Here is a 15,000-nt window from a genome sequence, read left to right on the forward strand (position 1 = left end):
TGGTTTTGCATGTGATGAGTTATGACAGAGATCTATTGCTTTGTAAGTGACAGCATTTCAAATTGATATTGATATTGGTTTCCTATTCACTTCATGTGTCTTCGCTAACTCTTTCTCTAAATAATTCTCTAATTTTATCTTTCTCTTTCTCTTACGCACACACTCTCTCTCCTTCCCATACAGTACACACATAAACACAACTCAGTGTTACTCTTAGTCATCTCTTTCGCAACCCTTCTTCTCTCAAATCTCCCCTCATAATTACTTCAGGCACTTAAGAATCACTTTAGAGTCACTTATCTCAGCCTATGGTGTCAACAGTAGCTACAGGTGCACACACACACACACACACACACACACACACACACACACACAAACAAAACGTCCTTCTTCTAACATGACGACTGCCAATGGCCCCTGGCTTAAGCATAGATTACTTTTAACTGCTATGACTGGTGGATAGATGATTCACTTACTTAATCAAATGTGTTTGTTGTAAGTCGCTTTGGAATAAGGCGTCCGCTAAATGCTAAAAATGTAAACACACACGCACACACAGGCCTAGACTGGATATATGAGGATATATATTTCATCTTTATTGTTGTTACTTTTTTACAATAGAGGAGCAGCAGTGACTTTCAATAACTGGTGATTATTAATAATAGCAACATCGATTAGCATTTGTAAAGCCCTCGATCACAAAACACTTTACATAGCACTACATTGGTTAACTCACCCCATCCACTACCAGTGATTGATACAAGAATATCAGACTGTTCTGCATCCCACATTACAGTGCAGGAAAAATATTAATTTCGTACATATTTACACTTCTGGGTTGCTCTGGTAAGTACATTACCTGTCACATTAGGAGCCCCAATGACCTATATACTTGAGTCTAATGTGTACATTTGTATTATATACATTATTCTGATGTGGAAAAGCATCTTGTTATTCTTGTTGTCCTTATGAATCCTATAATCAGAGATCTAAAAGGATTGTATGCAATGTAACATGAATCAACCTAGCATATCAGCAGGGATGGTGGAGAAATGACCATACCTTTAACAACTATTCAATTAGGTTTCCAAGAAGTGCCATTGGACTACGGTCAAGGGGCCTGATTGAAATGGAGCATTATGTGAGTAAACATCTGAAAGAGTTAGTATTCTCTCTGCCCTCTGGTGGCGAAATGCAGCAGGCGCAGGAGCAGATGTCCTGTGCCTCCGCTGCTCTGGGCTGCAGGTGAGAAGCTTCTCTCCCCCGAACATTCTGGGTCTAGAACACAGCTCTCTGTCAACAGGTAGAAATGATAATGGTCAGAGATATATACAAAGGTTTGTGAACAACTTTTTTTATGCCATCTGGGTGGGCTCACACTCAGTCAGAGTTAGGCTCTGGTCACTATAGAACTAAGATCAGCTTTTCCTTCCCCAGTGAGCGAGAGAGAGAGAGAGAGAGAGAGAGAGAGAGAGAGAGAGAGAGAGAGAGAGAGAGAGAGAGAGAGAGAGAGAGAGAGAGAGAGAGAGAGAGACAGACAGAGAGACAGACAGAGAGACAGACAGACAGACAGACAGATAAACAAAGCTTATATAAATACATACAGAGTTACAGACAACATACGTTTTACAATAACTGTACCTGAGTCACAGCAGACCCCTGGAGCAGCGCAGCGCCCACCCTCTGATCCACAGGGTCTCCCTCCCGCCTGGCAGGGGGTGGGTAGGTAGTTCTCCTCCACACAATGTGCTGCCTCTGGGGAGCCCAGCAAGCAGCCCAGCCCCTCTCCACAGCAGATACTGGGGCCAAAGCAGTGGCCCCTGTCCCCGGGGCCACACGACATGCACTGGAGGGAGAAACTACTGTCAGCTTTGTAGGCTATCACCTCTATCGAATGAGAATGTAATGTATTGGGTTACATTTCCTTTCACACTACATTTTACATTCACAAATAGGTCTAGCAAAAATCCTAATAATTGGAAGTTAAATAAAAATGGTAAACAAGAGATTAAATGAACGGTAAATAAATAGTGATTAGGTTACTGAATTTAGGCTTGAAATAGGCTATGCCAAACATAAATTGATTTATTTACAGGCCTACATGATTATGTAACATCATTACAATAAGCACCAAGACTCAGAAGAATAAATCACTGGATAACTGAAATGACACTTTGGCTGTGCGCTCCTGGCGAGAACTTCCAAAACAAAAAGCGCTCCGAGTCCATGGTGAGATTTCCAAATCAATTTTGGACCACAAATAAACATTTTCTCTGAGAAAAGTATGATTTAATCTCTGAAAATGTTCCTTGAACCCGATTTCTCCACCACATTAGTAGCACAATTGCAGGGAGTTGCGGCACCTCCAAATCAGTCATGCGTAAAATGGTGACGTCCAAAGTGGAACGATGATGGTCTCTTTCTAACTCTCTAGCTTCACAACTGCGGTATCTCCTAGCTCACCCTTGAAAAATGTATTCCGTAAGAGAATAGAGATAGAAAAGAGATAGAAATGTTAAATAACGTTCCGTACCTGTGTGACACCTGTGTCGGGAAGCGCACGCTTCCCTCCTCGAGGACAGTTCTGGATGTAGCAGGCAGAGGAGAGGGTGAGGAGGAGTCCCAGGACGCACAGAGGGAGCATAGCGGAACTTGGCATTGTAATTACACGGAAAATGCGCATCTGGGTCCTTCCAGTCTCCAAACTCCGAAAACCGTTATTTATATAGGGATGGATCGGTCTTTCAAAATGAGTTGACGTCAGAGCTTTCTTCCTGTATACTCAACATGAGTGGACACTTTCTTATATGAGTCAATCATCTCAAATGCAATCACTGCCCCTGTTCTGTTTTGTCCCTTGATTCAGTATGATTCTCTCGAACATAGTTAAATAAAACAGAGGTCATTCTTTTGTGATTTGTCACCAATTGGTCAATGCAATATGGATAGAGGAATACTGTTCACATTGGAAAATGAAACAATAAGAGTCACACTGCAGTGTCTGTCTCTGCATCAGATATACATCTAATATATATATATATATATCTAATCTGTCAGTACAACAATACAGAGCTGGTTACCTGGCACAAGAAAATACCTATTCGGTATTCAAGACTGTACACTGGCATGATATAATGTTTATGAATTATTTATAGATGTAACAGGTCACATACAAGCACACAAACAATGGGTGGCTTGAACAAAATTATATTATCATGTGCAATGTGGATCCTAATTTTATTATAATGGGGACAAAGCATTAATTATGCATGTGAGATGTATTGTGCGGATGACTTTGACAGGAACTCGAGTATCCACATCTTTATTATACAGAGGGATCATTGTTTAACATTCATTCATCACATAGTCATGGCCAAAAATATTGGCACCCCTGCACATCTGTCCATCTCCCAGAAAAGTGTTGCAATTACAAATGCTTTGGTATATATTCACATGTTTATTTCTTAATAACTATTCTTAATCATTATATTTCAAGCACATAATGCCCCTTTAATTTTTATTTAAACTCATCTGTGGCAAGTTACAAATGCTGGCAATATAGAAATCACACTTGCAACCAGTTAAAATGAAGTTAAGTTGACTTAACATTTGTGTTGTGTGTCTGTGTCCCAATCTTCCGACACTGAAGACCCATCTCTTCTTCCTCCTTGTACTGTTTCTCCAGTGTAAAAAATAAATAAATAATTAAATTCTATCATGAAGACTGCCACTAGCCCTGGCCTGAGCTAGATTACTCTTCTGTGTTCTGTGCGAAATGATATCAGATTTCAGGCTTTTTTTCCTCTACTTTTATGTGTTGTTCCAATGCAAACAAAATAAATAAACATGTGAATACCAAAGCATTTGTAATTGCAACACTTTTCTGGGAGAAGTGATGCATTATCTGACAGAAGTGTAATTTGTCATAATTGTCCACCAAAATGTAGACCGTAAATCAGACAGGCATGACATCGTAGTGACTATTTATAAAATCTAATAATTGAGACCCATTTTTTAAATATATGGCATCAATCCGTAATTCTCAAAACCGTTAGGCTTTGGATAACAAATGTACTATGTACATATATATATATATAGTTATTAATTCTTGAATAATATTACCTATAGATGCCTTGATGCTTATTGCAACTGTCTTGCCCCATCATAACCCAAAATATAAGGCTGTTTAACCAATCTTTACAAACAACATAAACATAAACACACATTTTATAGCTTAACATTTTTTAGAACTCCCATGATGAGGTCACAGATTTGAGAGTTTTAACTTGTTTTTCGAATGACAGATGTGGCATTAATGAATTTCTAAAGAAGCAAAACAAGTGCTGGTCAAAATCGATGGAAACATTTGCATTGCAAATAGACATTTACATGAATGGTTTAATTGTTGTGTTCTAGATAAATGGCTTGTTTCATGCCCAGGCTTGTGTTCCTCTTATGTCATTAAGTAGCTGATTAACTCACATTAAATAGTGAAGGACATTAAGCAGGCACTTTGCTCAGAAGCACAAAAGGGCAATGATATTGAGGGGGTGAATTGTGTGTTCTTGTTGTCTTCTTGCGTGTAAGATTCAGGTTCAATAGCTTTCCAGACTGTTGACGGTAAAACACCATGTACTGTTTACCCTCATCAGAGGATAGGCTCGTTGCAACGCATGGAATGGAATGAGGAATGGTATCAACTGTATGATTATACCTCTACCAGCCTCCACAGATGTCAGCCTATAGCAATATTCTGCTACTTAAATGTGTACTTTCAGGTCCCTGATTTGCAGCTGAAGCCTATAGAGTTTGAATGGTTTTCTGTCTGCACAGCCCACATTTCGTTGTTTGGTACCTGTACTATATCAATGACAATAAAGACCATTCATTCATTCATTCATAAATAGTGTTGTTTTTGTTTTCCCCTAAAGCCCCATTTAACCCCAGTAGGTATGTGTCAGAAGGAGAGTGCACCTGCAATGCTTTCTACCATTCTCCTTGTTATAAAAGGATCAATACACTCACCAAGCCTTATATTGCCGTGGCAACTGGCACTTCTTAACTTCTAAAACTTGACTCTTAAAAAAGAGTCAAAATTAAGTGTAGAGCATCTGGCTGACTACTCAGGACGAGGTCGCTCCGCCCGTAGCAATGACACACAGCAGGACAGGAAGAGAAGAGGTCGAGGAAAAGAGTTGTAAGGAGTGATGATCGTTGAGGAAGAGAGGAGGTCCAGAAATAATATGAAAAGACCTTGCCATGTACATGGCAATCTTGGTCCACTCTGTTCCCTCACTACTTTGTGCCTCTAAACATGCTTCTCTATCCCTCTGTACAATGAATGGCAGCCAACCCAATGCCTGTGAAAGACAGAGAAGGAAGGTGATGTACCCTTTTCACTGCCAGGTTACCATTGGTCCTACTATATTCGTCTATGTGTAAGTTATTTTATTGGGTTACAGTGTTCATTAAAGGTTAGTTTGATTTGAACCAAATCTCTATTTTTTTATGTAAACGAAATGCTGTAGAAAGGTACAGACACTTTTTGTGTGCATTCTCTTGGTTTTGAGAAACTAGGCGATACCCCCTCATCAGGCTTTACAGCGAATGGAAGTGCTAGGGACAATTGTGCAACCGTGAACAAAGGCTCCAAAACCGGCTAAATACATTATTTTTGAAAATGCTCCCAGTATAGTGATTCAGTTCTTTAGATGACATACGTGAATTTGTGGCTATCCAAACTTCTTCTGCAATGTTATATTCCCTTTTGTTAATGAGGGGTATCACTGTCAAATCCAAGTGACATTTACAACATTACATACAAAAATAGAGATTTGGTTAAAAGAAGCTAAACGTATCCTTTAACCAAATACTTAACTGGAAGTTTCCAGTGTTTCTTGAAAGAAAACACAAAGGAAGTATCCACACCAAGCAGGGAACATGGAATGAAACACATTCAAAACAATATCTACAAACATTTTATTGAGGTATGTGGTAGAAGGTGTGCAGGAACATTACCTGAGTCATTGTTGACTCAGTCAGCTGTCATATGGTCCAATGTTGCCTACTGCTCACATGTGCAGTGAAGGCACACATGTGTAAAGTGAGGGTGTAACCACGTGTTGGGAGGTGAACAGCACACGCATGTTCAATGGGGCATATCTTTTCTTCAAACAATACATTTCTATCAGAACATTCTGTGAATTCACCTCGAGTGCCCTGTTCAGTGATTCAGTCAGTGATGTACGCGTGTGATGTCACTTGAAGATGCAGGGTTACGGCAGGTGGGACACAGGAAGTGATTGGGTGACGTTGTGGCGACAGAGTCTGGTGGACGTGACTTCCTGTGTAGGCAGGGACGGCACAGGAAATGTCCACATGATAGGCGGTAGGCAGACAGGGAGGTAGAGTAGATGGAGAGAGAGCAGGAACACAAACCACACCTGCTTTCACCTGAGAGAGAAGGGGAGGGGGAGAGAGAAAGCGGTGAGAAAGAGGAGGAAAGGAGGAGATAAGAGGCAAGAGTGGGGTAGAGAGAGAGAGAAGGGAGAAGATGAAGCGAGGGAGAGGAGAGAATTTACAGTATGACTCCACTTTTATGAGTACATGTCTACATACTTTTTCAAGACAATATCATAGAGTTCATATCACAATATCACAGTCCAATACTCACCTGCACAACGCAACAACAATACAGCCTACCTCATCAGCTCAAATAGACTCATCAACAAACAAACAGGCTAAGATAGGAGGGAATAGTCTCTCTTTGTATAGCGGGGATGCAGTAGCCTATAAGAATACACTTTGTTATCTATATTCACCACACACAGGTGAACATAAGTACAAAGTACATAAGCACCGACCCTGTGGAACACGCTCCCTTCTGCCATCAAGTTTGCCCCCACTCTGGACTCCTTTAGAGCCAAGTTAAAAACCCACCTCTTCCTAAATGATGTTCCCTAAGTCTACTCCCTATTTGTTGTGAATTGTATGCCTGAGATTTACGTTTAAGTCGTCTGTGTCTGATTGCTTTCTGTGTTCCTTGTCTTTGTCTTTATCTGTTCCTTTACCCGGGCTGCGCCCCGGGCCGATGTAAAAGTTGGATGGGGGGCGCATTATAAATAAAATTAACAATTAACAATTAACAATTAAAAGTATTGAGAAAACTTGGAACAGCGCAGTCTGAAAGACCTGCACTCCCTTTGTCATGAACACTGCCAGCGGGCTAAGAACCATCAGTAGTCTGCTGGAGTTGGATGTACTTTATCTTCCCATAACAGTAAGTACAATACCAGTAAGTTATTCATAGAATAAAATATAATTGGTTCAACGACTTAGCTTGTAGAAAACAAACATTGACTTATTTAATAATGTACTATACTACAAAGGAGGAAGGAAACATATGCGTTATGAATCATACAAACAAGACCCATCTGTTGTGTCTGTTCCTCCGCCTTCTTACCTGCTGGGGGCTCAGGTGTGTCTGCTGTCTGTCTGTGCCGGTGCGAGTGCGAGGCAGAGGAGGTGAAGGAAGGTCGACCCTGCAGGGCAGAGAGCAGGGCCTGATCCAGGCTCGCCGTCAAACGCTGCTCATGGGAGCTACCACTGGAAACTGTGAGGCGGATGGACACATAAGAGAAGCCCTACCAAAAGTGAGAGAACACCAGCATTCCTCAAGCCTACCTAAAGGTAGTTTTTAATCAAAGCCTATCTTAGAGTGGGTACGAGTCAAACAGTGGATTCACAGATTTCCGAGACGTTTGCTAGGACTCACCTGTAGAGTTTGTTGCAAAGTTTGCATGTGTTCTTGGCCTTTTTGATTCAGGCAGTTGTTCATCAGAGTGGCCCCCACTGGCTGAGGTTGCCTTGGGCTGGATAGTGTCTGTATCACCTTCCAGCTCTCTCTTCCGTCCACATCCAAAATGTGGCCCTTGATCTTGGGTACGTGGTCTCTCCTCTCTCCTTCTAGGATGGAACGTAGACCTGTCATTCCCATTCTGATCACTGCTCTTTCCAGACCCACTCCCTTTGCTCTGTGTAAGCTGCTGTCTGTCTCTCTGTGTATTTCCACTAATTGCCTTCTGTTGGGGTGTCTGTGTGAATGTCCCACTGTTTCCACACAGTGCCCCCTGGTGGCTGGCTGACTTAATAGCATTAGAACCACCATTAGCACCACCAGGACAGTCTCCAATATCCTTTTCCCCCTGTTGAGCTAGGAGTCTGGATGGGTGGGGGGTATCCTGCTCCCCCTGTCTCCCTATCACCCCTTCTCTGAGGCCTAACCCAGCCTGGAGGATGAAGCGGTCAATGCGGCTTTTCAGGTGGGGGTTAGGGAGGGGTTGTGAGTCTGAGGTGAAGGGGACCCCAGTGAAGGGGTCATTGGGGGTCCGCCCCCAGGTGGCTTCCCTCTTCTTGTACTCCTCCAGAGTGGCGTTGTCCACTGATGCTCCACTAGGCAGCAGCATGGGTAGTGACATCATTTCCTGGGTCAGGGGGTCGAGGAAATCTTCAGGAATGGATGTAAGGCTGGTATCAGACAATAATGTTTTGCAACAGATTAGAGTAGAATGAAATACAATGGAATAGAATAGAACCAAACCATACATAACAGTGTTAAAACGAGATACAGAAAAATTGGTCAAATAAACCAAATGAAAAACATACCTTGATGTTGACGGCGGTTGTGGTGGATGATTGACAGGTGAGTGTTGAGAGCCTAAGGATGGAAAGCTAGGCTGCGGAGGTGGTCTCAGACTAGCGTCCTGGTGGGCTCTACTCACCCTCTCCAGCTCCTCTGGAGAGCAGCAGCGAGCTGGCAGCCCCCACACTGCCAGTGCCTTGAGACCCATCGCAGAGGCAGATCCACCAAACGGGACTGTCACGCGGAGCTGCGTCACAGAGCCTAGCGACAGTGGACCCCTGCTCCACAGCTTCTCCGGCCTGGACCTTGGCGGGGGGGACGGGGCAGGGGAAGGGAAGGGAGGGCGGGGGCATATGCGCGGATGCGAGAAACAGACGAGAGCCTCCTCCCTCAGTTCGCAGCGGCCCACCAGACAGAACTGGCTGGTGTCCGTGTCACCCTGAGTGTGGCCACATTGCTGGTTCCATCGCCGGCCCTGGGTTTGGTTTTGTTGTTGAGCCTGGTCCTGGCTCTGTTGGCCCCGTTGCTGAGCCTGTCGGCTCCACTGGTGGCCCTCGGATTGGGCCGCTTTATGACCTTGTTGTAGGTGTTGTTCTTGGCTCTGTTGGTCCCATGGTTGGCCTTTCCCCTGGGCCTGCCTGAGCCCTGCACGGAGGCCCTGCTCTGGGCTGTGGGTCTGGGGCAGTAGGGGGTCTGAGCTGGTACTGATCTCCAGCCTCTTACAGGCTTGTCCTCGGTCCATGCCCCAGGGCCAAAGCTCCACATCCACCCTGCACACCTCCACCTTGAAGGCAAACTGCAGGGTCACCTGAGAGTGGATATGGAAGGATTCAAGCACGTATGTCATGGCATGACATGACAGAAAACCAGAAGTCTGCCGACTTAACATGTTTCTTAACCCCTTACCCTACTGCTCACCTTAACAATTAGGGGGCTTGAATTAGGGGGAAAAAATATCATACACTGTATTTGTTAGGGGCAACTTTTACCTTCTCCTTATTGCATCATCTCACCTGCACGGGCGGACGCAGGAAGTACTCCAACTTGAAGCCCTGTCTCCGGATCGCCGGGTCAGCTGACAGGAGGTTGGTGACGTCATAGCCATCCGCACACAGCTAGGGGAGAGAAGAGCAGAAAGGGAAGAGGAAAGGGTGGTGAAAGGAGACAGGATGGGGCCAAAAGGAGATGCGTACAAGAAAGACGGAAGGACGGAGGGAAAAGACGAGCGGGGAGAGAGAAGAAAAGAGCAAAAGACAAATAAAGCATAGCCAACAGAGTATCAGACATCTCTTGACACACGTATAAAAGAACATAGCATGGTTGGTCAGCCATGACTCATCCTCCCACCCTCCCCTATATCCTGCCAAGCACCAACTCACTCTTCAGTTCTTTCACCATTATCTCAGTCTATGACTCTACTCCTCCAAAAAACATGTGGAAGGACAATGATGGAGAGGACCTGACAAAGAAGAAACACAAGCTGGGTACCAGGGTTGCCCTTCAGTAGGTAAACAGCAGTAGAGGGCCTACAATGTCTACTCTGTGTTGTTGGAATGAAGTGGATGGAGACGAGTTTTTGCAGTCAAAATGCACTAAGAGCAGTGGAAGCAGCACTCCATCCCTACAGAGGATGACTGGGTATACTGTTAATAAGATAAGGTCAATGTAATGTAATGTAATGTAATGTCTGGTACCTTGTTGCACTGGACAGTGGTCTGAAAATGTGGCAGGCAGAGATTTATCACCATAGTCTTGACTGACCCTGTGAAAAAGAGGATTCTGTTATGACTCATAGCATACATAATTCTTTAACAATACGTACTGACAAAAGGAAAGATCTTCTCTCAAAATGAAGCTGAATGTTTTCATCCTCTGGCTGCTGAATAACAGAGCTGGTGAAAACTTGGGACTTTCTGCAGAAGCTGGCTGGCTTGCTAATGTTCCTTGTGGCTAAAGCTAAGGAAGCATAAAGCATATTACCTTGTCTGCTAATGTTCTAGTGAACCAAACTGTTAACATGGAAACGAGCTGCCTGTACTTCAATACGGAGACTGGAGCTCTCCTGGTTGAACGTCTCTCTGCTTTGACAGGTCCACCATGTCGGGAATGCGCCACTGACAGATATAGATAGCAGGTAGCTAGAACACAAATAAACACATGCTGATAATGTAGGGAAAGTGAGAAAGGACAAACTTCATGCGTAAAACATTATCGCGATCGCGATTGCGACTGCACAGTACTCTTTCCAAGCCAATTACAAATCTGGCTGTTAAAAATCCCTGATGCTAATTTATGTGATAATTCATGTATTTAATGAATAAGTTCAAATGTATATTATGCACACCAGGGATTGGTAACAAATATAGAATCAGCAAATGACATGCATGTACTAGGAAAGTTGATATTTAATGTAACCAAATGTTTGATAGGTTGGTATCTGTTGTGTTTTAATGTTTTATTGTTTGCTGAATAAAATTACACTTGTAACCAAAATGATGTTGACTTGAATGTCTTTATTTCTGCTGCTGAAGATTGGCAAGGAATGATTTTCATCAATCCATTACAGTAACAGAAGCACAAACAATAAAAAATCAGTACAAAAACATCAGTAGCCTTTTATTCTTCTAAAACATGTATATCAACAACATCAAAGGTAAACAATGGTTTTGGATATGATTGCTGAGTTTGTACAATGTCGTAGATCAAAGGAAAATCAATGTATCTACAAACTAAAGAATAGCTCAGAAGGCATGTACTGTGTACTTGGTCAATTCACCATAACATATAATAATAACAAAATTATAGTAACAATTAACTTTTTTATATAGTCATACATTATATCTTTGTATACTGGAATAAACATGAACACATAAAAAGCCATGATATCCACATCTGATTCCACTACTAGTCTGAACTCCTGGTGCCAGGCCAAGTGGAAGTCTCTTCTTTTGCATGGTGCTCTGGCTCTTTGGGATGCATCCCTTTTTGAAAAAAATTGCTCCCTTTCCCTCTGCTCTTACTGACTTGGTCTTGCCAATCTGCAAGGAACAAGTGATTGTGGCAGTTTTTACAATGGAATACAGCCTTTCTCTGGACCAAGCCTTTCACATTTGTGTTACTTTCACCACTGATCCTGTCCTACTATACCAAAGCAGTTTCAGTCCAGTCATATCTTTCTACTCGCTCTATTGCCACTTGCTCCTCTATTTCCCATGTATGTATTTTTACATTCGACTGTACTTTGGGCATACTCACTGACTGATCCCTCCAGCTAGTACATCCTCAAAATTCTTATAAAAGCATTATTAGAATAAATACACAATGATATAGCCATGTATAGCCAGTGTGCTTCTGTCAGTGTTTCTTTTGCACATTTTTCCAGTTCAAATAAAATAAATGGGCCCTCTCCAGAAACAAGTACAAGCTGATTCACTATAGATACTTGTGTAGATCTGATTCGATGGGTAAGTGAGAATGCTGCTCCTCCACTTTGACCTATGATAGGCCATTCATCTTGTTAATACAAGAATTCAATCCTACCCAAGTGTCTGGGAGTAGGGACTAGGGGGTTGTTTCTAGACAGGGCCACAGAATCCAGTCATTTTCAAGTATTATCTCCCTGCAATGGGAGCCCTGACATAGCTCTATGCTGACCCCTTGTGTTCATCTATAGTCACTGCAGACAGTCTGCAGCACTGGAGAGCCAGGTTCTCCAAAACTGTCCCTAATCTATCTAAACGGAAACACTACGCAGTTGGGGCCAATCATATGGCAAGTCACGCCATGTTATAGAGAGAATAAACGGGCATACTAGTGCTTTTGACTTCTCTTTTAATGGGTCAGGTTAACTAAAGCCACTTTCGTAGAAGTTAGAAATAACCTGATTCTGTTATACCTGAATTTAGTAATGAAAATTTAGTTATATTGTTTTGTGAAGATGTAGTCAAATCAAATCCGATCTCAAGAAACTAGGGACAGGAATTTAAATGGAATCGACCGACTCCATCGTCTTAGTTTCCTCCCCAAGCAATAGGTTTCCATACCATCCCACTCAAGGTCATCACTATCTGGTTGTACAAAAATGGATTGGAAGTAAGGCGCTTTTTGGATGCAAATGCGATTGTAACTTCTAACACTAATCCCTTGCTCAAACCCACAACCAATACATAGCTAATTCACTTCAGACCATATCTCCTATACACTTGTGTTTGCTGGGCAAGCATGACTAGTAATTACAAATGCTCTCTGAGTTGGACTTTTCTCCCTTTTTTCAAGCCTATTATCAATGGAGTAACACTGCTTACCACCCAGACTGCCTGGTTAAGTGATGTGCGGTGAATGACCATTGGGTTTGCGTAGTTGTTTTTCACTGTTTTCTATTCTATTTTTCGGTATAGTTTGCGGCATAGTTGAAACTGTATTGTCTTCTATTGTACTGGGCAGACTAATTGGCATCTCACTGTCTTGCAGTGTATTTCTATGTGTATTGGATAGTATTGAGCTGTAAAGTTTGTGTTGTATTGTATTTGTCAAGTTTATATTGAACTGAATGGACTGACTCTAAATCTCAGTGGACTCTATCCTCTCTAGACGTGAGGGTCCTGCCCAGGGTGGGGCCAGCTGGTGCAGCGCAGGGGGGCCCTTCTGGTCCTCACAGGGTGGGGGGGAGAGTATGAGGGCGATGGGGGCCGGGAGAGAGGGCAGGTGAGGCAGGGTTGACAAGGCTGGTGGTGGGGGAGGGGAGCTGGAGGAAGAGGGGGAAGGGGTGCTTTGTGCTAGCTTGGACCCCAGCTGTCCCACGCATTGCTCGAGAGCCTGGTTCTTCTGCAGAGTCTCCACGTAGCTAATTTGGAGCTGTGCCTGGTATTTCAACACCTGCTCCTTCTCGTCCTGCCAGGTGTGTCGCTCCTGGTCGAAGCTGAGGGCCTGGTGTTCACGCTGCTGCCTCTCCAGACGCAGGGCCCCTTGGAGCTGTTCCAGCTGTCTGTGCAGATCCCCCGACTCCTCCCACTGGGCCTCCTGACGCTGCTGGCGAAGTTGGGCCTCCTGGCGCAGATGGGCCTCTTGGCGCTTCTGCCCTTCGCGCCACTGGGCCTCCTCGCGCTGCTGCCTCTCCTGCCTCTGTGCCTCCTGTCTCTGGGCTTTGGCCTCGTCGCTTTGGAGGCTGAGTAGGGAATCGAAAGTGGAGGGGAGAGCGGTGGACGAGGACTCTGAGTGGGGGCGGGGGCAGTGGACAGCCGCCCACGGTGGGAGTAGCCCTCCTGTTGCCAGGGTCGGGTTCAAAATGGGGTCAACCCCCTCCCCCAGAGCCCTCTTCAGGCCGAGCACCTCAGCCTCAAACACACCCAGCTTCTCCCTCAGGATAGTTACCTGAGAGAGAGAGAGAGAGATAGAGAATGAGCAAAAGTGTGTGTGTGTGTGTGTGTGTGTGTGTATGTGTGTGTGTGTGTGTGTATGGTGTAGGGGAAAGCAAATACAATTTAATCGCTGAGAGAAGGAAACTGAAATTCTGAATTCTAAATGTCAATCTGCTTAATGTGGATTGGGTGTGTGTGTTTGTGTGTGTGTGTGTGTGTGTGTGTGTGTGTCTATCCATATACCTCTGCTAGTGTCCTCTTCAGCTCTCCCTCACACCGTTCCAGCTCCAGGCTCTTGTTGCTGTAGGAGTCCTTGAGGCCCAGCATGGTCTCCTCCCTCTCCCTTAGCTGGGCGTTGAGTTCCTTCAGCTGGCCCCTCAGGGCCACCATCTCCCCTGCCCGCTGGGTCACCTCGGCCTGGCTCTCCCGCAGCTGCTGCTTCAGCAGGGAGATTTCCCCCGCTTTTTGACACACCTGAAGGGGAGGGGACCCACAATTGGCATTTTAGTAGTGATTTATCTCGACTTTCAACACACACATGCTTTATCACCCCCTAAACAGACAAACAGACATACTCAGAAATGAACAAACAGACATACATGCGTGCGTGCGCGCACACACACACACACACACACACACACACACACACACACACACACACACACGCACACACACCACCCCATACCCACGCCTAGCACTCCCCAATCTCACCTCCCACTTGGTCTCTTCCAGGCGTGGCAATATATCAGCCTGTTCCTTCCTGTAGTCCAGACACTTCCTCTCCAGCTCCTCTCTCTGGGCCAGGAGTGCAGCCATCTCCTCCTGCAGACACCGCTTGTCCTGGGACAGACGTGTGATCTGGGCCTGCAGGGCATTCTGGGAGCGCTGGGCGCGTCGCGTCACCTACAGAGCCACATATTGTCGGAGGGAGTACATACATGTACATGTGTGGCGGATGGTAAAGCCAAGTGCCATGTTGCTGTGTCAGCATCTTATCCTAAC

At 44.4% G+C, this 15,000-nt stretch overlaps 3 protein-coding genes across 3 annotated transcripts in view; all 3 read right to left on the reverse strand.

Moving 5' to 3' along the window:
- Nucleotides 1-1,162: 1,162 nt before the first annotated feature.
- avp (arginine vasopressin) lies at nucleotides 1,163-2,659 on the reverse strand (the record flags this gene model as incomplete). The annotated part of the gene is made up of 3 exons (XM_080532159.1): nucleotides 1,163-1,293; nucleotides 1,642-1,846; nucleotides 2,534-2,659. 3 exons carry the CDS (start codon nucleotides 2,657-2,659, stop codon nucleotides 1,163-1,165), a joined length of 462 nt encoding a protein of 153 aa, XP_080388285.1.
- Nucleotides 2,660-6,235: 3,576 nt separating this feature from the next.
- On the reverse strand, nucleotides 6,236-10,389 carry ubox5 (U-box domain containing 5; the record flags this gene model as incomplete). The annotated part of the gene is made up of 6 exons (XM_080531375.1): nucleotides 6,236-6,453; nucleotides 7,463-7,612; nucleotides 7,775-8,526; nucleotides 8,665-9,449; nucleotides 9,655-9,756; nucleotides 10,336-10,389. The coding sequence occupies 6 exons, from the start codon at nucleotides 10,387-10,389 to the stop codon at nucleotides 6,236-6,238; spliced, it is 2,061 nt and encodes a 686-aa protein (XP_080387501.1).
- Nucleotides 10,390-13,201: 2,812 nt separating this feature from the next.
- lzts3b (leucine zipper, putative tumor suppressor family member 3b) overlaps nucleotides 13,202-15,000 on the reverse strand; it is a gene marked incomplete at its 3' end in the record, with an annotated part of 3,934 nt that continues 2,135 nt past the window's right edge. The window contains exons 5-7 of the mRNA XM_080531230.1: nucleotides 14,710-14,901; nucleotides 14,242-14,472; nucleotides 13,202-14,011 (exon numbers count right to left, since the gene is read on the reverse strand). Of these exons, the coding sequence (XP_080387356.1) occupies nucleotides 13,202-14,011; nucleotides 14,242-14,472; nucleotides 14,710-14,901 (1,233 nt within the window). The remainder of the gene's footprint in view (nucleotides 14,012-14,241; nucleotides 14,473-14,709; nucleotides 14,902-15,000) is intronic.

The sequence above is a fragment of the Nansenia antarctica genome, assembly GCF_963989245.1.
Source record: "Nansenia antarctica genome assembly, chromosome: 5".
NCBI lineage: Eukaryota > Metazoa > Chordata > Actinopteri > Argentiniformes > Microstomatidae > Nansenia > Nansenia antarctica.